The sequence below is a fragment of the Ctenocephalides felis genome, unplaced genomic scaffold (assembly GCF_003426905.1).
Source record: "Ctenocephalides felis isolate EL2017-DRISC unplaced genomic scaffold, ASM342690v1 CF-g0.4_SCAFFOLD_01886, whole genome shotgun sequence".
NCBI classification, from domain to species: Eukaryota; Metazoa; Arthropoda; class Insecta; order Siphonaptera; family Pulicidae; genus Ctenocephalides; species Ctenocephalides felis.
This window is the reverse complement of record NW_020538040.1, coordinates 119,230,991-119,255,736: the sequence shown is the minus strand read 5'-3', so window position 1 is coordinate 119,255,736 and position 24,746 is coordinate 119,230,991. Positions and strand designations below refer to the sequence as shown.

General features: G+C 28.9%; 1 protein-coding gene across 1 annotated transcript in view; it reads left to right on the top strand.

The window, feature by feature from the left end:
* The first annotated feature begins 1,596 nt into the window (after nucleotides 1-1,596).
* LOC113376968 (popeye domain-containing protein 3-like) overlaps nucleotides 1,597-24,746 on the top strand; it is a 241,820-nt gene continuing 218,670 nt past the window's right edge. Inside the window, exons 1-2 of the mRNA XM_026617107.1 lie at nucleotides 1,597-1,733; nucleotides 2,049-2,229. Of these exons, the coding sequence (XP_026472892.1) occupies nucleotides 2,103-2,229 (127 nt within the window). The 5' untranslated portion in view covers nucleotides 1,597-1,733; nucleotides 2,049-2,102. The remainder of the gene's footprint in view (nucleotides 1,734-2,048; nucleotides 2,230-24,746) is intronic.

Here is a 24,746-nt window from a genome sequence, read left to right as displayed (position 1 = left end):
TTATTAATTTTTTGTTCATCCATGACTAAAACGTTGATTTTCCAAATTTATTTCATAAAAATTCATCGTCTGTCTTTTTGATTTAGTTATGGTCATAGCATAAGATACGTATATGTATTTGAAATTGAAGTCATTTGAACATATAACAAATTCAGAAATAATTAATATATAGAATCCGCGGTAAAAATACAATATTACCTTGGATTTTTACACCCAAAATAACTGCTTCAATAATGTTGCCTATAATTTTAAAAATCTTGTATTATATTTTAATTGGTTTTTATTAATTTTAATATATAAATTAAATTTTTTTTTACTAATAATTTAATATTCGTTATTACTTAAATTTATATTTTGCCAAATTTTTGCCAAATCTCGTTCATATGTGCACTATTCGGTCTACGGTCAACTAGCTAAATATTTCATACCCAATGCCAAACAAATGAATTTATGACACAATGAAACTTCTCAAATATGTATTTTTTTGTAATTTGAAATAATTTATTAATGTATAGCAAAATATGACATGCATAAGTTAAAAAACATTATCTGTTAAACTGAAATATATAATTTTATATGTATCATATATAAACATATACTTTATCTTATATTATTTTAATTTCTGGCACATCTAAGTTTCTTTTGGGCAATAATAATGTAGACATTAAATTTTCCTTAATCATAATCATGAATATATTATATTCTAGTATTGTCATAATTTAACCTAAATTCAAATTTCAAGTGTTACAAAATGTTTTCAATGTCAAACAACAATATGTTGTTTTTTGCAGTTTTTCTATTTATTTCTACTATTACTATAGTTTCATAATTCAACACATCTTAAAAAAAATTCTAACAAACTCCAAAAAGAATTATCAAAATTCGAATAATCGTGTAAGATAATTTTGAATAATGAAAAAATCATTTTCAATTAAATTACAAACATATTCATATTTTACAATAAGTTCTCTATATTACTAGAACAGCACTCTTATTAAATAAAAGTTAATCATAACTTTTTCAAGATTTGAAAAAATAAGAACAATGAATTGGCAAATAAAGTTGATGATAATAAATATCTTGTAAAAATATTAAAATATTTTGTTCACTTGTGTTTTTTAGACGTCAGAATGTCTTTAGAATATATAACGATTGAATTATTTTACGTGAATTATTTTGAGCTGTTTTTTCACTAGATAAATAAAAACTTATTAGTTTTTTAGCGGATTAGTTTTTTATAGTGCATCAGTGCATTTTTATTGTGATTAACATTTAAAATCTGAAGTATTTGAACATAAATCGGAGCCGATTTAAACATTTAAACTTTATGTGAAAGGTGCTGATTGCCAGTCGCGTTGATTTGTTTTTTAGTAATGATCAATCATGCCGCTTGTTCTAACTAATTTTTTATATTTAGTTTATAAGCGGTTGTACGACTTCATAGAAAAAAACATAAAACTTATTTGATTTTTGAACATAAGTGTTTTCTTCATCTGCCTAACGATTATTTTTTATAGAGTTCATTTATCCTTTGTGCGTACTCACACATCTGTCGAGTGAGAGTGGGCCGCTACGCGTAGTAAGTTTTTTCGTGCGGTCATGATAAACATTTTGTGAAAAGCGTAGCTTACTGTAAGGACGTAGAACCCAACCGCGGTACGTACAGAGATATGTGTGCGCAGCTCGCAGTGATGACACCGAGTGACAAGATTGTTCGTAGCACGTGAGATTGCGTACGTTGTAATTTTGTTGAAAAATTATCACTCACTTTACATATCGAGTGCATGCCTCTGTTTGCGTAATACCGGCTACATATTTTATACCTTAAATACAAGATTTGCAATATGTGTGCTGTGATTCATGCGCAAAAATTTTATCTGTAATTGAGTTGTGTGCATATAATAAACAAAAAATAATTTCATTGCAATTAAGTCTGCAGAAAAAAATATTTCTTTTTTTTCTGTTCAAAAATATTTATGATTTTTTCTCAAACATCATCAGAAATTATTACAGAAATTCAGTATAATGAATATTATAATAAATTTAAGGTGGATCAAGAGATAGATTTTGTTAAGCAAATGCAAGTGCTCATATTTTGAAACATGGTACCAAATCCTTCGGCATCAGGTGATTTTTCTCCTGGTGAACACACTCCAAACTACCTTCAGGTAGGATCAAATCATACGTGGCCCGGCGGACAACAATCTGTCAACTACACCTTGCCACTAGGTAAGTCGCATCATCAGTAAAAACAAATCATAGCATAATATATGACATCATTTACCCCACATTCAAAACCAATATAGGCTCCATATTGGTAAATAAAATTTAATTTACAGTGAAAATCACTATTATCTTATTAATAATAAAATTCTACTTATTCTGCTATTCCAAATAGATTTAATATTTAATATTATTAATATTATTACAATTTATTTTAAAGTATATCATAAAACAATTAATAAATATTAATTAACTAGCTGACCCGGCAAACGTTGTTTTGCTAAGTTAGGTATTTCTAAGCAACTTCTACAGAATAAAAAAAAGAATACTTTATTTTAGGAGTGTAAGGATGTATAGTTTGAATGGTACCGACAATGAGGTATTATAAACACAATAAACTTCAAAGTCTACTTGTATAATAATAAATTATATAATTCAAAATAACAATATTCGTTTGACCATATTTTGTTAATACAATCAAACTGGAAGTTTTATACACTTTCAATAAAAATATGGTATAATTCAGTCCAAGTCTTTTTTAATCTTTAGCCGTGGTCAATGTTCAGTTGGTCATTTGTGCCCCACACAGATGTAAGTTTTTAAAGTGTTGAATCTCACTCAAAATTAACATTACATTTTATAAAACAATTAAATAGTTAAAATTTATATTAAGGTCTCGTGAACTAAATCACAGTGCTCACAACCCAAAAAACTAACAACAAAAGGAAATACTTTTGTTATGGATTTTCAAAGATTACCGTTTATCTCCTGATAGCAAAGTCATAAGAATCAAGGTTATAACTGGTTATAATCTTTTTCCCTCTACTTTCAAATATTGTTGTTGAACAATGCTAAACTTTACTGGTTTTTAAGATATTGGTGGTGAATTTTATTAACCCCATATCTTCATATATTACTATCCATTCTTCGATAAATTCATAGAAAATTTTTCCAGTTTATTCTTCAAAATTAGTGGAAAATAACCATTAGTGAATTATATTTTACATTGCATTATCCAATGATTGTTGAAGTTCTTCATCTTTTTCAATTTGTAGAGTGATTCAATAAAACATGAACGATACCTGACTGTGTCTAAAATGCATAGATTTTGACATATCTATGGAAAGGAATACCTTCAGAATTGTACTCATTTTTCTGCTATACTTGTTCTAGCACCCGAACTGTCCATACATTTAATTGAATGCGAGCATTATAATCAATTTTCAAAATATTTTATTCCAGAGAACTTGTAATTATGTGCATTGACATTTTTACAGATGTGTGTTCCAAAGTTATATTATCAACCGAATCTTCTTATTTAAGTAGTGGTCAGTTATATCTGGGAATAAGTTATTCGTCAAAATGTCCCCTTTGATCGATTCCAAATTTAGGTTTTTAATTTAAATAATCTAAATAAAATAATAATATAATCTAGAAAATATTTTATAAATACTAATGAATATAAAATTATGCAACTAAGACTGAGCCCAATCCGTACAGCCATTTTAACGTTTTACCACGAATTGTTATATAGCTATATAAAATGGACATTTCTTCTTTATGAATTTGATTGAACATATGTACATTTTCAACATGAGTACATAATGTGATAAATTTTAATGTGCTTATTTTGATTTCCCTTTTTTGCAATCGTGTATTCAAATTAGTGGCATCTTTGTTATCACCATGACTTGTATGTAGTATGCTCGGGAAGTAATTGAGATTTTTATGAATATGATTTCTAAAATTACTATCTGTGTTATAATCCAATTTTCTTATTCATATCGCTGTCTATTATAACTTGCAATAAGTGATTAGACAGAAATGTCTATGGTGTCCCCTTCGATGAATTCCAAATTAAGGATCTCAATTTGAATAACCTAAATGCAATAATAATATAATTCATAAAATGTTTTGGTAACACATTATTCACAATTGTAATGAAAAATTTGTATTGTAAATAGATTGTACTGTAAATATTTGTAATGATTACTTCCATATCTAATTAAACTGCACTTATGCTGATGTCACATGTCATAATGCGATCTTCATAAGCAATTTTCAAACAACTTTGTTTCCGAAGATCTTGTACTTGTATGTACACATAATTGAGAGTTTTATGAATATGATTTCTAAAAATACTATCTGTGTTATAATCCAATTTTCTTATTCATATCGCTGTCTATGGTGTCCCCTTCGATGAATTCCAAATTTAGGATCTCAATTTGAATAACCTATATGCAATAATAATATAAATCAGAAAATGTTATGGTAACACATTATTCACATTAAACCAATAAGTACTTGCACAGCAGAGCGTTTGAAACAAATTTATTTATTTATTTTTTCATAAGCAAGCCTTAATCAATCAATAATAATAGTATTATTTCAAGCTGTTGATAAAAGAATACAAATAGGCAGTGAGCAAACACTTGAGAATTAAATAAAAACCTCATATAAAATCAAAATAAGCATTCTTATTAACATTTAAAAATATATAAATAATTAAATTTTAAAATTAAAAGAATAACACATAATCGGTTTTAAATTGTCAAAACCTTTTGACATATGAGTATGCGATACATCTGTCATTTGAATAATATTGTGTGGGAAGCCATTTTGAATCAAGTGCTGTTTACCAAAAATTTTCAAATTAAAAATGTAAAGTTTCTACGCGAATTTGAAATATTATCTCACCTTTTGGACAATCTCTGGATTGGCAGGAATTTTTCAAGACTAAGACTGGCCAAATCCATTCAGCCGTTTTCGAGTTTTATTCGGACATTTGAAAGACAGCTCCATTTTTATATATAAGATATATACAATATTTTGATTTTTACGATTCAAACTTCTGATGAGAGTATGACGTTTGAATAATTCGTCGTTTATGTTCATTATATTTGTATATTAATCTTAATTTCTATCAGTTTCCTGTTGAATATATATATATATATATATATATATATATATATACAGGGCCGGTCCTACCTTGAATGCAATGCATGCAAAAAATGCGGGCGCACGCCTTAGGGGGCGCCAAAACGAGGTTCGGAAATGAAATTTATAATATATTATTTATATATTTTTTTGAATATAAAATCTAAAATACTTAATAGATTATAACCTACGAAAGTTTAAATTAATTATTGGGCGTTATTGGTGAAAAAAGGCGAACTCATTTACTGCAATAATACGTATACAAATATAATTTGTTTGTTTCAGTATAGTTAAGGAAATATGTAATTTTTTTTTGCATCTTTTACTAATCTTTGGACAATAATTTAAAAATAAGTTAATAGTTTAACTTTAAAACAACAATCTGATACTCTCAATCTGATGGGAAAGTAAAGCTGGATATAATTCGGCCCTTACGATACCAATAAGGAGAAGTTTACGATGCAATTTTGGATATTGTGAATAGTGAAAAAATAAATTAAAATAAAATTTAATTTAAAACTTGAAATACGAGTGTTATATTTAAAAATCAAAGACTAGTTTTTTTTTGCTCTTTTGGCGTGATTTGCTCTATAGAATAAATCGCGTAATAAATAAGTTAAACGTTTCAATGCCTAAATATTAATATTACCCATACGTTAAAAAATATTTGATTATGATCAACCCGCGAATCGTCTCGATTTTCTAAATAAATTTAAAATCAATGTATTCTATGCGCTTTTAGATTATATCTAATTTTTTGTGTACTAAATCCAGAATGATTAAAAATTAATTAAAAAACTTAACGTAAATGTTTATATAATTTTTAAATAAAACTGGTAAAACAGTTAAAATTATTGGGGGGGGGGGCGCTAGAACAAATCTTGCATGCGGGCGCTGAGGACCCCAGGACCGGCCCTGTATATATATATATATATATATATATATATATATAAAATTCTTCTGTAACTATGTATGAATGGTTAATCCTCCCAAACTACAATTCGGATTTTCATGAATTTACCTGAAGTTTGTTCGGGAAATATTCTAGAATTTTTAGATTCATAGAAATATAGTTAGATTGTAGAAATAAATGGAAAAAATACTATACTATAAAAAATATTATATTTAAGGCATGGTTTGACATTAAAACAAATGAAGACTGTCATTTGCCAAACGTTTCCATTCACTTATAGGCTAAGACAGTATTAAAATATAATATATTTATGATTATGAATAAGAATAATGTAATGACTACATTATTTAAGCCAACAAGCAGCTGCAATATGCCAAAAATTAAAATAATATAAGATTTACAGTCAACATCTGACAGGTGATGCAGTCTGCGCATGCAACTGTCAGTGGTCGTACATCAAACTTTACCTATAATTCACTTTGACTGATTATTATTTTTTAACTTTTAAATGCAGTCGTGTTTTGCCTTACTTTACTAAATCACAATACAAAAATAATTTACTTATACAAACAATTATTTAGAAGTTTCATTGTGTCAAAAATTCATATGTTTGGCATTGGATACGAAATATTTACTCAAGACAATGGAGCATTTTGTGTCTGAATATTTTCAATGTGCTCCAATTTGTATGAAGTTTTGGAATTAGGTTTATCTCACCCTTGAGTTTAAAAGTAAAAATAATTTAGAATCATTCAGTTCAATTCAATCAGTTTTTGAGTGCCATTTCCACCAAAATTAAAAATAATTGTATTCCCTCTGGAATCAACTCAAGGTCAAGGTCTTTTACTGAACAATTATTGCTTTTTATTATTTTTCTGTTATACAAATATTGATAGTGTCCAACCAGAGTGTCTTTCGGGTCCTTCAATCCTTTGCAATTTCAAAATAAGAGAAGTTACGGTAAAATTTATGATAGAGAAAGTTGTAGCTCATTAAATTACCTTTAAAATTGTTAAAATAATTCTGATAAAATCAGAATTAAAAGAGTTATAATTCAATTAATCCGGTGGGTGGTAACGAAGGTGAAGAATTGTTTTCACTTTTGATTACTGTAGAATTTTGAAAAAATCGAAACAAAAATTTATCATATTTTCAAAGTATAGTTATTCAAAAATATGTCATTAAAAGGATTTTTCAAAATTACTATTATTTCCTGAGTTATATCTGTTTTAGTGACGTAGCCTCGGTTTGGGTCCGATCAAGAATCAGAACTTTGAACGCGTTTTTCTCGGAACTACTTTTTTCGAGCTGGCGGTAAGGATATCTCGAGTTCTAACGAACCGATTTACTTAAAATTTGGAGAGGATCTTCTCTATACATCGCTTTATCGCATGGACCTTGCCCAAAACTATAACTTTTTATTTAGTATTTCTAAAAAATTCGGAAAAAAAATTTTTTTTCCGTCATTTAAACAAATTTTTTTTTAACTTATCCAAGGTTCATACGATAGCGGCATCTATAATAATTAAGAATCCATCTATTGTTTATGTTTCGGATCACCAGGAGGGTTGGAATCATGCACGCCAGAACACCCCCATTTTTGTGCCCCCACTTTGACTGCTCATAACTTTGTGAATTCTAATTTTTTTTTTTTTAATATTTTTTTTTATGTAATAATAAAATATTAATAAAAAAATGATAAAAAAATTGATAGTAAAAATATTATTTGTTTCCTTTATACAGCGCTTCAAAAACCGGGCGAAATTCATGCTTCTACAGTAGAATACCCCCTTAAGATAAAGATTAGCCTATTTCCGACACACCTTTTTTTTCTCTATTTACTGTAATAATTTTCTTGATCGTAAGTTGAATAGAGCACATGTGAACAGGATTTGATATATTAATTCACTTCAAATATAAACAAATATAAAAAATGGTAAAAATTAAGGCGATTACATGTATCGCCCCCCTTAAGTAATAATGTATATTGAATTATTAGTGAAAAAAAATTAATTTAGATCGTAAATTACTAAAAACCAGTTAAAATATTGTACGCAATTATAAAAATTATATGCAATATTATTGAGTCAATTATTTTATGTAGAAAAATCCAAGGCGAACCCAACCGCGAATGCTATATATTAATTCTTTCTGAATTTGTTATACCTTTTAAAAGACATCAATTTTCAACACGTGTGTCTTATGCTGTAACCGTAAATCACAAAGGCAGAGGATGATTTTTTGTGTGATAAATGTGGAAAGTCAATGTTTTAGTCGTGAATAAACAAAAAATCATTTATTTATACATCCACATCTACAGGTATGACTGAAAAATTGTATAATTCTTGGCATTAAAATAAATTGAGCTATTGGAAATAAATCTGCTGTGTATAATTTTTAATATAAAATTTTATTGAACATTTTTTAATATTTGTTAAATGGATAATTAAAGTGTTAACTGTGGGAATTGAGAATAATCATTTTATTTGAAACAGTTCAGTATATATTAGTATAGGATTAGGGCTTACAATACCGGGATTCGTAATCTCAAATACCGGGATCCCGGATGATTTTTGTCCGGTATTCAATACCGGTATTGATACCAACTAGCTGTAAGTGGAATTCTGTCTTAAGGCAATTAGGGCATCGTGCCTTAAGGCAAATTGCTGGAACTTCCCGTACCAAAAATTATTATTTTTTTTAAAACGATTAACATTTTTGAAAAAAAATTACTTTGAAAAAATAAGATTTTTGAGAAACTATAAATTGGACAAAAAATTAGTTTTTTTTGAAAAAAAAAATTTAAAAAAAAATTTTTTTTTTTTAATTTTTTTTTTTTTTAAAAAAATTTTTTTTCCTTTATTTTGACATATTGTGGAAAATCTCAACTTTTTTTTCAAAGCAATCGTACTGCTTTAACTACATAGGGACAAAATATAAAGCGCGTAAGCGCCTCGTCGCTGTCTAACGCATAAGCATTGGTACGGAACCGATAGGAATGTTAACAAAATGTATACTCATAGTTAAAATCTCTATAAAATGTCTGATAATTTGATGTGCATATGTCTAATGATCATTTTTGACCGCCAAATGGCTCATTTTTTTACTTTTTTCTCTATATCTCCGAAACCGCTGGACCTACCTTCATGAAAGTTGTATCGATTCTTCATCTTGTCAATACAAGTAAAATGTTTTTGAATTATTAAAATCGGACGCTCCGTTCTCTTAAAAACTGAGTTACCGTTTTCGGAACTTTTTGCCCCGTATCTTCGGAACGGTTTGACCTGCCTTTGCTAATCAGCACGTCTCCTTATCAATACGGATCGAATGTTTTTTGAATTATTCAAATCGGTTGATCCGTGTTCCCGAAATCGTCGACGAAAATTTGTATCCGCACATACATACACACACATACATACATACATACACACACACATACACACACACACACACACACACACATACATCCATTTTTTCTAAGGTATGCCAAAATGTTCAGAAACCTCTGAAACGTAAAGATATATAAAAATTTTCATTTTCGATTTTTTTGCGATTACTATAACTTGCCCTACGGGAAGTTAAAAATACCGGTATTTGGGGATTATCAGTATTTTGTTAAAAATTGAATTTACGCAATACACATACACAAGTTTTACACTGTTTATGTGTATTACCGACTCAACTCTGCCGAGTATGAGCCATCGGCAAGATAAAGCAATTGTTTATATATTATATACGACCTAATGAATAGAACCCATTTAAAAAATTATTACTCGTCCACGTGCATTGTCTTTATATCTAATTCGTTATCAATGATTTTTAAACAAAATAGACAATTTTCCTATCAATCATTCGTATTTATTTATACTATAATTATATAATATAATTAAGGTAAATAAAGGATATAATTTACATCTGTCCAATGGACATTAAGTAAATTTTATGAATAGCAAAATAACAAAGAAGCTGTCTGCAAAATAAACTATTGAATGCTTGAGAGAGTGCAGAGTTGCAATCTCTCCTAATTTAAGAAAAGATTATGATCTAGATTAACTTGGGATGCCAGTTAGGTTCAAAGGCGTTTTCCTTTTTAATCTTTTGGTGTAGTTTGCTGAGATGAGTGCCTTGGCAAGCCCGTTGGGATGGAATATATAGTTTGATAATCAATGATAATATCGGTGTTGGTGGTGGATGACCTGTTTTTTATGCGTACGTTGCAGATTCTTAGAAATCATTCATATAGAATTATTTCATTTATTTATTAGACAATCAGAAAATACAATAATTTTCTATAAGTCTTTGTGATGTGTTGATATCTAATGATGATTTTATCATAATTACACTATATTAACACTTGCAAATACTAATTCATATCAACTAATAATACACGCGGATTATTTTTTATGACAATTGTACGGACAGGTGTATAATAAGAAAAAGGGATTCGGCTTGTTATATTTCTACTAAAATTCAGTCCCCGCTTAAAGATAAACAATTGATTGTTTATATTTTCTAAAACTGCGGTAAATAAAAATATGACTTGTAAACTTTTCATTGATAATACCGGTATTAATAACGGGATCTCGGTATTACAAATTTCAAATATCGAATACCGGTATTCAAATTTTAGTACGGTATTGGAAGTCCTATATAGGATATTAAAAAAACGGAGATGTGGATACAGGACAACGTCTGCCGGGTCATCTAGTATATATATATATATATATATATATATATATATATATATATAATGAACCGATTTAAAATTTCTTTTGGTCACCGTCTGCATATGGATCTCATTTGGGCGTTAAATTACATTAAAAATCTCAATTTTTAGTCGAGAATCTAAAGTCTAGTACATCATAATTATTGATACCAATACCAGTATCCCAGTATTCCTAATTTGAAATATCAAATACCGGTATTCAGATTTTGGTACGATATTAAAAGTCCTACTCGAGGCAAAATGCCACTTACGCCAAATTTGGTCTCTAACAATTCAAAATGACTAATTTTTAAACAAAATTAAATTTTGAAATACTGCATACAACTATGGAACTGTTGCCGGTTCCCCGAATTGGAAATGTCGTATTATTTTGTGCAGCGATCGGCCGAGCCATTTCTTTGTAATTTGGAAAAAAGTGTTAAACTTTTTGTTCACATTTAAGCTCATACTACCAAATCGATTTTCAAAAATGAAAAGCTATTCGAAAGATATAATTTGGGAATAATACTGATTAGTTTTAGTTGAAAATCTATCGAACCGTTTTCTTGTAATTAACCGTTGAAAAAAAAATTTAAGCCGATTTTTATGGAACTTTTTTTTGCGATATATATCCTGGTCTTATAGAACGTTCTGAAATATTACGGTCTTACAACAAGTAGTTTAATATTAAAAATTCATCAAATTTTGGGAAAATATGAGTAGTTTATTTAACGTTTATTAAAATTAAAATTAGATGATCTACTTGGTATAACGATGGAGTGTTTGTTCGTTTTCAATTATGTGTAAAGAATCCACTTGGAATACTTTTAATCACTTATAAATTAATTTATTTTTATTGATTAAATCGATTATTTATACATATCAAAACTTTTACACATTAACATTTATACTATTCAAAAAACACAATATTCATATCACTTTTTGTTCATTGAAACAACTAAATTTTTTATATTCCAACAATAAAGACGATACTCCTTTAATAATTTTGCCGTTTCGAAGGTATGGAGCGCATGGTTGTAAAAACGATTAAGCAGGTTTTGAGAGACCGGATTATCCGATTAGATTAATTAAAAAAACATTTTGCTAGAGTAGATGGTGTGCAAAAAATGCACTTACAGAAAATTTAGTAAGCAAAAATTTCTAAATTATCAATAAAATCAAATAAAAAAAATGAACTCTTATAACATACGCGTAAGTTGTTTATAAAATACGCTCATTGCCTAATTAAAAAGCACTTATAAATTTACAGTATGCATTTATAATAAATAATCTATTTAAAAATCTTTAAATCAATTATTGATTATTTTCATTCCTCAAATGTTTAATTACGGTACGGAAAGTTCCAGAAATTTGCCTTAAGGCACCATGCCATGCGCCCAACTAGTTTTAAATAAGTGAATCTCAAAAAATATAATTAAAATATAAAATAAGATGTTATTGTCTGTAAATAATAATTATTACTTTGTTGCTTGATATGAGTACGAAATTGCAATAAAAAACATTTCTTCTGAAATATAGATATTTTGTTTTAATTTTCAAAATTATTTTACAATTCAAATTACATTTTGTATTTGTAAAATAGTATATATATATATATATATATATATATATATATATATATCAATCAATATACTCATAAATTTTCGCAAACATTCACAACTTGACAGTTGTTTGCAAATTTTTTTTTTTAAATTCATAACTGACTAAATTTACTTAAATTTTTCAAATTCGTATTCTAATACATTTAACTTATGTTATAGGCAAAATTATAAATCTCATCATATAATATACGATTTCCAGTGTATTTTAATGCACAATCAACTTTAAATACGACTATCCACAACATGATTATAATCGCAAAATTATTAATGTTCACTCTTCGAAAACTAATTCCATTGCATCATAGTATTTTGTTTAAGATAATTTTTTCATGTCAAATATGTCAATATAATTTGCTTTTAAACAAAGAAAAATCCTCATTTAAACCACTTTATATCTGAATAATATTTATTTTTTAATATACTAATAATTATTTTAAGTCATTAAAAAAAAATTAAATAATTGGTAAATTTATATTTTTCGCTAAATCAACACAGGATCATTGTTGAAACTAGCTGTAAGTGGAATTCTGTCTTAAGGCAATTAAGGCATCGTGCCTTAAGGCAAATTGCTGGAACTTCCCGTACCAAAAATTATTATTTTTTTAAAAACGATTAACATTTTTGAAAAAAAAATTACTTTAAAAAAATAAGATTTTTGAGAAACTATAAATTGGACAAAAAATTACTTTTTTTTGAAAAAAATTTTTTTAAAAAAAATTTTTTTTTGATTTTTTTTTTGTTTTTTTTTTTGAAAAATTTTTTTTTTATTTTGACATATTGTGAAAGATCTGAACTTTCTTTTCAAAGCAATCGTACTGCTTTAACTGCATAGGGACAAAATATAAAGCGCGTAAGCGCCGCGTCGCTGTCTAACGCATAAGCATTGGTACGGAACCCATAGGAATGTTAACAAATTGTATACTTATTGTTAAAATCTCTATAAAATATCTGATAATTTGTTGAGCATATGTCTAATGATTATTTTTGACCGCCAAATGGCTCATTTTTTTACTTTTTCCTTCATATCTCCGAAACCGCTAGAGCTACCTTCATGAAAATTTTACCGATTTTTCATCTTGTCAATACAAGTGAAATGTTTTTTGAATTATTCAAATCGGACGCTCCGTTCTCTCAAAAACTGAGTTACCATTTTCAACACTTTTTGCCCCGTATCTTCGGAACGGCTAGACCTGCCTTTGCCAAAAACTAATCAGCACGTCTCCTTATCAATACAAATCGAATGTTTTTTGAATTATTCAAATCGGTTGACCCGTGTTCCCGAAATCGTCGACGAAAATTTGTATCCGCACATACATACACACACATACATACATACATACATACATACACACACACACACACATACACATACATCCATTTTTTTTAAGGTATGCCAAAATGTTCAAAAACCTCTGAAACGTAAAGATATATAAAAATTTTCATTTTCGATTTTTTTGCGATTACTATAACTTGCCCTACTGGAAGTTAATAAATAATTTTTTACATAATCTGATTTTTGACATTTGTTTTTTATTTCAAATTAGTGAATGTCAATTTAATATATTAAATATGCACTAAATTTACAACTGTCATAATATTTTTTTTTAAGTTTATTGTATTTGGTTTCTTATTTACAAACTAGCCATATACAAAGTTTCATACATTTGTATTCAAATTTTACATTTAACTAAAAAATTATATATATAATTTTATAATAATCAATATTTGACACTAAATTAAATAAATTAAATGGTTTAACTAAAATTTTCATTCTATATAATTCATATAATAAATCATCCCTATTTTCTTGCTACAGGTTAAAATTATATGCTCTAAAGATCCCACATCCTATCCACTGTCACAAATAGCTGACTCTCTCATCTTTATTTTGAACAGGTGTACTGGAAAATGTCCATGGTTACATCTTATTCTGTTCATCGTAATTATAAAGTATCTATCTTCATTTTTGAATTGATAAAACCATACAGGGTACTTTTTTAACAAAGTCGTTAACCCCTTTATAATATTTTCCTTTATATCTTCATGTTATTTGCCAGTCCATTTTCCATCTATTCGCTTTATATCGCGAAACCTAACTTAAGAATTTATTATTGCTATGAATTTTAATTATATTATATGGACTTGAAATACAAGCTGGGAACTTTTTGTTGGAATGCCTCGTAAAAATTCCTATGGAGCTTTTATTATCTGATAGTTCCAGACATTTCTTATTCAACCAAATATGCAGCAATTCCATATTCATAGACATCATATCGATAGCCTTTTTCAAATTATCATTTTCAATATAAATCAATAAATCATCTGCATATTGTAGAATTTTCGTACCTTTCAACCATATACCTTCTATATCTCATACATGTAGAGCATATAATAAAGGACTAAGGATAGCTCCTTGAGGTAGACCCTTTCGAAGAACTCTTCCAATCCTTGCATTTTCATTTAGTTTGACTTCGATTTCTCTATGAAAGGTAGAATATAGCAGAGCATTGATCAACTTTCCTGGTAAGCCAGCATGTAAAAGACTTTCTGCTAATTTTCCCGACTCTACGTTGTCGTATGCACGCTTTATATCGCAAAACAGTGCAACAACATATGTGTTTTTTGAAAAGGCTAGATGTATGTCTGTAGAAAATAAACTTAGACTATCTTACGTGCCTAATCCTTTTCTAAAGCCATATTGGCTTTTAGGAAGTAACTGATTATTTTCAATCCACCACTTGACTCTTCTTTTTATCATCCTATCTTTTGTATTAGCAATACATGACGCCAAAGTAGTTGGTCTATATGCATTGCTATAATCAGAAATATTGCTCTTCTCTTTAATTAAAATAATTCTATATTTATTCCAATCAGGGATTTCAATTGGTGACAGCCAATACAATTAACTGCTTCGTTAATTCTAGGAAATGTTTTTTTGAAGTCTGGATTGAAGTGATTTATTTTTGTTACTTCTGTATAATTTTGTTTCCGAAGAATAAATTTGGCCTCTGAGTATGAAATATTCTGAAAAGCCATTAGCTCTTTTACATTTTTATTAAATTTGTAAACTTCGCAATTTTTATCATTTGCTTCATGATTTTTGTGATAACCAGCGCATTCAAAGTCTTTTTCTATATGACACAATTCAGGATTGTGCTCTCTAGAGCATTTTCGGCATCTTTTGTTGGCCGAATATGACCATAGGGCTAATAATTGTGACACTGTATAACTTTCTGTACAAATGGACTCACTTGAAGTTTTACTGAATATATTGATACTTTTTCTAGCTAATAATTATCATTGAATAGAATGTTCTATTACCATATCATTCCATTTTCGCTGAGGTTTATTATTATTATTTCTTAAGTTATTTTCATTCATATTTTTTGTTTCCTTTGGCTGATCATCTTTTATTCCCAGTACCATTTTTTTAATTACTCCTTCATTAATGTTACTTTTTTCGGACTCATTTTTTGTCTATTTAACTTATCAATTTTTTTTATTCTTCTTTTGTTTCTAATTTGTTAGTACTAATCTTGACATTTTTATTACCACACCTTATAATAGTATTTTTAACACTATTTACAGAATTTGAATTAACTTTTTTACCATCATTATTCTCACTCATTAAACTACTATAACTAGGTTCACTTTCATCGTCACTGTCATATTTCATACAATCACTATTATTAATTAAATGCAGTGCAATACTAATTTTTATTGTACTCACTGCATTATTTCTATAAACCGGTAACTGAACGTCATCAGGCCCGAGTTGCCTATGTCTCAACACACTTTGTTGTCGATCTATTATTTATATCAGGTATTTTACGCAACTAGATGTATACTCGTCGACCGCTCGACGTTGAATGAACTGTCATAATATTTCCTCAGTTTGCTTTGAGCAACCGTGCAGTGCACTTCGTACCTTATCAGGTTCAGGTATATTTTGTGTGTTATTGTTAAAAGGAATTGTTATCAGTTAAATCATAACATCGAAGTTTTATAAACCAAAACAATCAAATGTACCCGCAAGGGTACATTTCAGTGTATTAAGATTAATGTAAACGCATTGTTCATACGGATTTCTATAATAAAGTGAATTTAACCTTCATTAAACAAATACTAAATAGTGTTTAATACAAAGAGTGTCACATTGTTTAACAATTTAATTGTGGACCCCTTTGGGGGTTTCAAAATAAACAAGATATTGAATCAAATAATTTATTTTCATCCACCAATTAATAATTCAGAAATTTCCCATTGTAGTCGCTGTCAGTTATTCGGCCATACAAAATCCTACTGTAATAGACCGTTTATTTGTGTAAAATGCGGTGATGATCATCCCACTTCATTTTGTTCCAAGTCGCCCGAATCTCCAGCAGTCTGTGCAAACTATTTTTACACCCATCCAGCTAATTACAAAGGTTGCGTCATTTATCAACAGATAGTTAATTCTAAACATAGCATTAACAGTAAATTTTCTGTCAATCAAAACAAGCCTACCGCTTTGCAAAGCTGTGAAGACAAGTCTCGCTTCGGCAGACTCACCAACACCGAGCACTTACCGTATGCGCAAGCTATAAAATCACATACCCCACTTAATAATTCAGAAAATCAAAATTCAGCCTTTTCTCAATTTTTAGTGGAATTTGAAGGAATGTTCAACGAGCTGATGCATAATAACAGAATAGTATGATAATTAACATGCTATCAACACTAATCAATAAAATAAACTAGTATCAATGACTAGATTTATTAGAATATGTGCTTGGAATGCAAATAGCCTAACAACATAAAAACGAACTAATTATTTTCCTGGAAGAAAACAAACTTGACGTGTTGTTAGTAAGTGAAACCCACTTTACTAATTATTCCAATATGTACACACCATACTACAACATTTATCACACTCCGCATCCAGATGGCTCTGCTCGTGGGCGTTCAGCTATACTTATTAAAAACGACTTAACACACTATGAGATTCATAAATATAGCAAGGATTTATTACAAGCTACATCAATCCAAGTCAAACTCGCTACATGTAACATCATATTATCTGCCGTATATTGCCCTCCACGCCATGCGATTACCAGCTTTCAATTCTATGATTTCTTCTTTTCTTTAGGACCCAGGTTCATAGTGGGTGGTTATTTTAACAGCAAGCACCCTCTCTGGGGCTCAAGATTGACTAATCCCAAGGGAAGACAAATATACAGTGTAATTTCCCAATATAACTATGTTACGCTGTCGACGGGTACTCCAACTTACTGGCCTTCAGATCTCAAAAAGGAACCAGATCTACTGGATTTCTTTATTTCTCATGGCATCAATACAATTTATACTGAAATTGAAACTAATTTTGACCTTTCATCCGACTATACTCCTGCAATTGCTAGTATCTGCTCATCTAAAAATAATATTTCTCGAGCACCATGCCTTGACACTGCAAAAACAAATTGGGATATGTATCGCAAAAAAGTTAAGGACAAAATCAATTTGCAAATTAGATTGAAAACGCAAACGCTGACTGAAACTGCTACATCCTCTACGCCTAAAACTGTGCAATCCAATCGACAATCTACTTCTCCAGAAATCAAAAAGCTTATCGCTGAAAAACGGAGAGCAAAAAGAATATCCGTAATAAGCTGAAGAATAGATTGAAAGAAATGAGCAATATTAATTTCACCAACTATGTAGCCAGCCTTAACCGCTTCGATAATTCTATTTGGAAACCAGTAAAAAACCGACTCAAACCATGTGTGCAAAACCCGCCAATTCGTCGGGATGCTGACAACGACTCGACTTGGTCACGAAGTGATAAGGACAAAACTGAAGTTTTTGACAAGTATTTATCCTCTGTGTTTTAGCCTAATTTACCTTATGATAATCAAATTCCTGATTGTGACATGGTTTTTCGAACGATTCCTGTTAGAAATAATAAAAAAAATTTCTTTCTGAAAAGGGTTGTCAAGGAAATTTATAAATTTAAAAACAAAAAATCTCCAGGTATTGACTTAATTTCGTCGAGAATGTTGAAAAAATTGTCTTAAAAGGTATTATTTGTTTAACATATATCTATAATGCTATATTAAGACTGGAATTTTGTCCTAAATTTTTTAAAACATCAATAGTTAAAATGATTCCAAAGACTGGAAAGGATTCATACTTGGTTTCATCTTATAGGCCTATAAGCCTTCTACCTATTACCTCAAAATTTTTCGAAAAACTTTTACTTCAAGATTTGTTATCAGAATCAAATATTATTCCAGACCACCAACTTAGCTTTCGCAAGAAACATTCGACAACACAACAGTGTCACAGACTTGTTAATATTATTAATAACGCCTTCAAAGCCCAGGAATACTGTTCAGCTGTGTTTCTGGATATGAGGCAGGCATTTGACAAAGTGTGGCATGAGGGATTACTTTTACAAATAAAATATAATTTTCCGTCATCCTACTATGAACTCCTTAAGTCATACCTTACAGACATAGCATTCATAGTCAAGATTAACTGTGAAACTTCTACTCCTTCTCGATAAGTGCTGGCGTTCCACACAGAAGTCTGCTGGGTTTGTTTCTTTATTTACTATTTACGAGCGATTTTTCTTCAATGCCAACTACATCAATTGCAACATTTGCTGACGACATTGCACTAATCTTCTCTGATATCAGCCCTATCGTTGCATCTATCAAGCTACATCCAAATGCTGTCGAGCAATGGACGAAAAAATGGCGCATTGTTATTAATGAGAGTAAATCTTGCCTCATATTACATTTTCTTTAAACAAACTAAGATGTTCTGAAGTTTACTTTATTTGCCAGAAAATGCCAGCTGAAAATGTTAAATCTCTGTGAAAATATTTGGATCAAAAACTAATATGGAAAACTCACATTGTTGCTAAAATAAAACAAATCAAACAGAAGATTGCAGATCTGAATTGGCTAATGAGGCGCAAATCAATCCTATCGCTTGACAACAAGTTATTGATAAATAAATCTGTAATAAAGCCCATCTGGTCCTACGGTATAGAGCTTTGGGGTTGCGCCAGCATGTCCAACATTGTTTTAATGCAACGGATGCAATACAAAATCTTAAGGCAGATCACCGACGCACCTTGGTATGTTAGTAATAAAGTCATCCATGACGACCTCAATATTCCTTTTATTAAGGATGTAATTAGCAGCAGAAGTTCAATCCATCACTCCAAGCTAGAAAATCATCCAAATCATCTTATACACCTCTACTTATGACTCCGTCTACTAGAATGTTGAAGAGAAAATTTTTTTTGGATTTGACATAACATAGTGAGCTGTTCATTGGAACAGTTTCACGGATTTTTTAGTTTATATTATAATTTTACCTTGAGTTTTAATTATGTTATGAGTTGTAATTATTATTATTTTTATTTTAATTTTTATATATTATTTTAAATAGAGTTTTCTTCTTATATCAACTCTGTAACTCATAGAGTTATTCTGACTCTGATTGTTATAATTTAATAAAAAAAAATATTTCCTTTATATTTTTGTTCGAAATTTAATATGATATAATATAACAATTTAAATTTCAATCTAAAGTTATTTATAATATTTAAGTTATTTATAATATTTTTTAACGTTTACCTGAAAGAATTGGAAGCAGAAAGAAACGTAAGCAAATTAAATGTTAATCATAAATCAATTTATTTATAAATTTCCCGGAACATTTACAAACGTCATTCAAATTTGACAAATTTTAATATTTTCTAAAATGTGAATTGTAATATTGCCTATAACATTAGTTGCAATAATTAATTAATTAACTTGTTTCTATTTGAATTTGTTAAAAAATTTTGAACTGTCAAATTTTTTTTTATGATTTGTTTTAAATTCAATATGTCGCTTTTTCATTGTAATTTTTAATCATTTGATGATTTTTCAGTATACGAACTAATATGGTAAACAAATCAGATAAATGTCAACTGGTGGTGCATGGCATCGTGCCTTAAGGCAAATTGCTGGAACTTCCTGTATCGTAATTGAAAATTTGAGGAATGAAAATAATCAGTAATTGTTTTAAATAATTGCAAATAGATTATTTATTATAAATACATACTGTGTTTATTCGACAAAATTTCTTCATTTTTTTTAATTTGTTCTTTTTTATAATTTTGAAATTTTTTAAAAGTACGAACTTTTTTGGAGTTTTTGAAACAAAATTTAAAAAGAAATTTGGATATTTTTCGAATTTTTTAAAATTTAGATTTAATGGATAAAGATGGGAATAAATTTCAACTAGTTTTTATTTTAGTTTTATAAGATTTTTTATTTCATTTTACATTTGGATACATTATATAGACATTGCGACTTACAAACTATGTACATCTATCGAATTGATAACAATACATTAAATTAAATTATAATTGTATATTCTATACGAATTACACTTATATATATTCAAAATAAACTATATTTAAATCTTGGTAATAAAATTATCAACAAAAAACCAACTCTTTATAATATTAAGGACAAACACGAACACAAAAGTTAATAAATAACTACGTCACAATAATAAAATAAGATAATATTTCTTTTATAACTAAGTAATATTAATTATTTCTTTGACTATTATCTATTAAGTTATTAATGGAGGAAGGTATTTTGTATTTGCAGTACCATGGCCTATAAGTATTTATGCATCCAATGTTATTTATGATAGGATTCTGATTAGCTAGTAGTATATTACTTTTTTGAAATACCGTCAATGTAGGTTTTTATGGTATATTTGTGGCTTTATGAAGAAATGCAGTACTTATGTAATGATTTGTGATTGGGTTTCTTGATTGTGCTATAATCATCCTTGCAGCAGTATTTTGTAGTTTTTGTAACTTGTCTAAATTCAGGTTATTTGTCATACACCAGATTGGGCATTTGTCATACATAAGTTTGGTCTTATTATAGTTAGATATAACTTTCTTCCATCTTCTACATTAAGACAGCTGCTGTATTTCATTAATGGGCATAGCATGTACAAAATCTTTTTAGCTTGGTTAACTTTATTTTTTATGTGTATATTGAAATTAAATTTTCTGTTCAACGTCAGTCCCAAATATTTAACTTTCGTCTTTTGGTAAAGAAAATTGATTCAGTTTTGTCATAATTTATTTTAATTTTCCATTTATGTGCATATTTTAAAAATTCATCCGTTGATTTTGGAGTAGCATAATAATTGAGTTTTCAGATATACCTGAAGAAAAGATTGCTATATCATCAGCAAACATTAATAGTTTGATGTCGTTATTAATTGGAATATCAGAGACAAAGATAAAATATAATATAGGGCCCAGTATACTACCTTGAAGTACCCCTGCAGTGATATGTCTATTGGAAAATTTATTGTTATATACACTAACATAAAACGTTCTATTGCAGAGATAACTCTTTATAATATTAATTAGATAATTTGGAAACTTTAATTGTATCATTTTGAATAGTAGACCACTAATCCATACTGTATCGAATGCCTTTTCAATGTCCAGCATTACCATTGCACTATTTCTTTTTTGGTTGTATTTGAGAATAGTTTCTTCCGTAATAATTGTTAACGGATGGAGAGTAGAATGTTTTTCTCTAAACCCATATTGAAAGTTTGCAATCATTTTATTATGGATTTATTCCAATAAAAACTTATTAATTCTTATGTGAATTATCTTCTCAACTATTTTACTTAAGTGGCTTAGCAGGCTAATTGGCATGTGGCTGGTGGGTAGATCACTGTCCTTGTTGGGTTTCTTTACAGGTATGATATTAGAAGTTTTTTATATGGATGGAAAATAGTTAAGTTGTAATATACTATTTACTATTTTGGTTATTAAGATTATAGTTCTCTTGCTTACATTTTTAAATACAATATTTGGTATACCACCCGGGCTGGAGCGCTTATGTTTTTTCTGCGTTGAATAATATTTTTAATTTCTTTTGGGATTAAATATATTGAGTTTATTTTTGCGTTGGCATAATCTGTAAATTCATAATTTCCGAGTCCATCATTCTGTTTATGAATTTTTTTGAAGACGTCAGCAAAGATATTCGCTTTGTCTTCATTATTTGAAACGTATACAGAGTTTAGTTTCAGACAGGGAATACTTTCTTGTTTTTTAGTGATTTTTTTAGCAAGATATCAAACATTGTTTGAATTAACATTAGGATTATTAGGCTTTGCATTCAACATTTTATTTTTGGGTTTATTAATTTCATTTGAAATATCTTTGATTAATTTATTCAACTACGTTCTAATGGCAGGTTTACCTATTTTTAGCCACATTTTTCTAATTTTATTCTTATATTTAAATTGTTCGAGTATATAGGCAGGTCAGTTAACGTTTGACACTCAACCGAGTAGCATCGTTCTAAATAATTAATTGTAAATACAGGTTAGTTGCATAACTTAGTGTTTGTGCAGTTTGCTTGTGATACATGCGGCAGACATTATAGTATTGTGAAGTAGTTGAATAAACTACTTTAAAAATTTACGTTTTCTTTTCAATTAATTAATTGTTAGTTATTTTTAACAAATAGTAAAATTTTGTGTTAATAAATAGTGAATGAATAAATTATCAAAAATAATCACTGAATCAGCCAAAGTACTTGCAGATGATTCAAATACAAATGCTGAATACGTCACTAATTTAGTACAAAGGCAAACACAAAATTTTCAGTTACCAATAAATACAGTGACATCAAATATGGAAATCGAAAGTAAACCCAGTAGTGTTGTTAAAAAATTGAATTCGCGGCAAGTGGTCCCAAGCCCGGGTGTAAAAAGAAAGCGTCTAATAATAGCATAAAATTTAACTTTTCGTCAATTGAAGATTATAGAATTTTTGTCAATTTTTTTCCAGCCCGCAATATAATGTTTCACACGTACCAAGTACAGACTCCACTTAACATGTTCTACATAGATTTAGAACCTAACAAAAACAACACCGAAATTTTTAAAATTGAAAAAATTCTGAACCAAATGATCTATTTCGAACCTACTATTTTGAATATAGAACAAACTAGCTGTAAGTGAAATTCTGTTTTAAGGCAATTAGGGCATCGTGCCTTAAGGCAAATTGCTGGAACTTCCCGTACCAAAAATTATTATTTTTTTAAAAACAATTAACATTTTTGGAAAATTTTACTTAAAAAAAAAGATTTTTGAGAAACTATAAAATTGACAAAAAATTACTTTTTTTGAAAAAAAACTTTTTATTTGAAAAAAAAAAAATTTGAGAAAAAAAAAATTTTTTTGAAAACAAAAAATTTTTTTTAAAAAAAATGTTTTCTTCATTTTGACATATTTTGGAAATTTTGAACTTTTTTTTTCAAAAATCGCACTGCTTGAACTGCATAGAGACGAAATGTCAAAGCTCGCAAGTGCCACGCCGCCGTCTAACGCATAAGCATTGGTACGGAATCCATAGAAATGTAAAAAAAAATTATACTTATTGTTAAAATCTCTATAAAATATCTGATAATTTGATGTGCATATGTCTAATGATCATTTTTAACCGCCCAATGGCATTTTTTTTACTTTTTTCATTAGATCTTCGAAACCGCTAAACCTGTCTTTATGAAAAGTTGATCAATTCTTCATCTTATCAATACAAGTAAAATGTTTTTTGAATTATTCAAATCGGACGCTCCGTTCTCTTAAAAACGGAGGTACCGTTTTTGGTACTTTTTGCCCCGTATCTTCGGAACGGCTAGACCTGCCTTTGCCAAAAACTAATCAGCACGTCTCCTTATCAATACAAATCGAATGTTTTTTGAATTATTCAAATCGGTTGATCTGTGTTTCCGAAATCGTCGACGAAAATTTGTATCCGCACATACATACACACACGTACATACATACACACACACACACACACATACATCCATTTTTTCTAAGGTATGCCAAAATGTTCAGAAACCTCTGAAACGTAAAGATATATAAAAATTTTCATTTTCGATTTTTTTGCGATTACTATAACTTGCCCTACGGGAAGTTAATAATTTTCCGCAATGTGGACGTTGTCAATTGTATGGCTACACTAGGTCATATTGCAATCGTCCGTTTGTATGTGTTAAGTGTGGAAATGATCACTATACTACAGCTTGCACCAAGCCGTCTGAATCACCTGCAGTCTGCGCTAATTGCTTAGGATCCCATTACAAAGGTTGTTCCTACTATCAAAAACTTATGAACGTTCACACTAACAAAAATCAAATAAATACAAACAACTCTGTTGCTATTCCGAGGAGTGTTACCACCAGAATACAAGTCAATAGACTTACCAACTCTCAACATATGTTCTATTCACAGGCCATTAAAT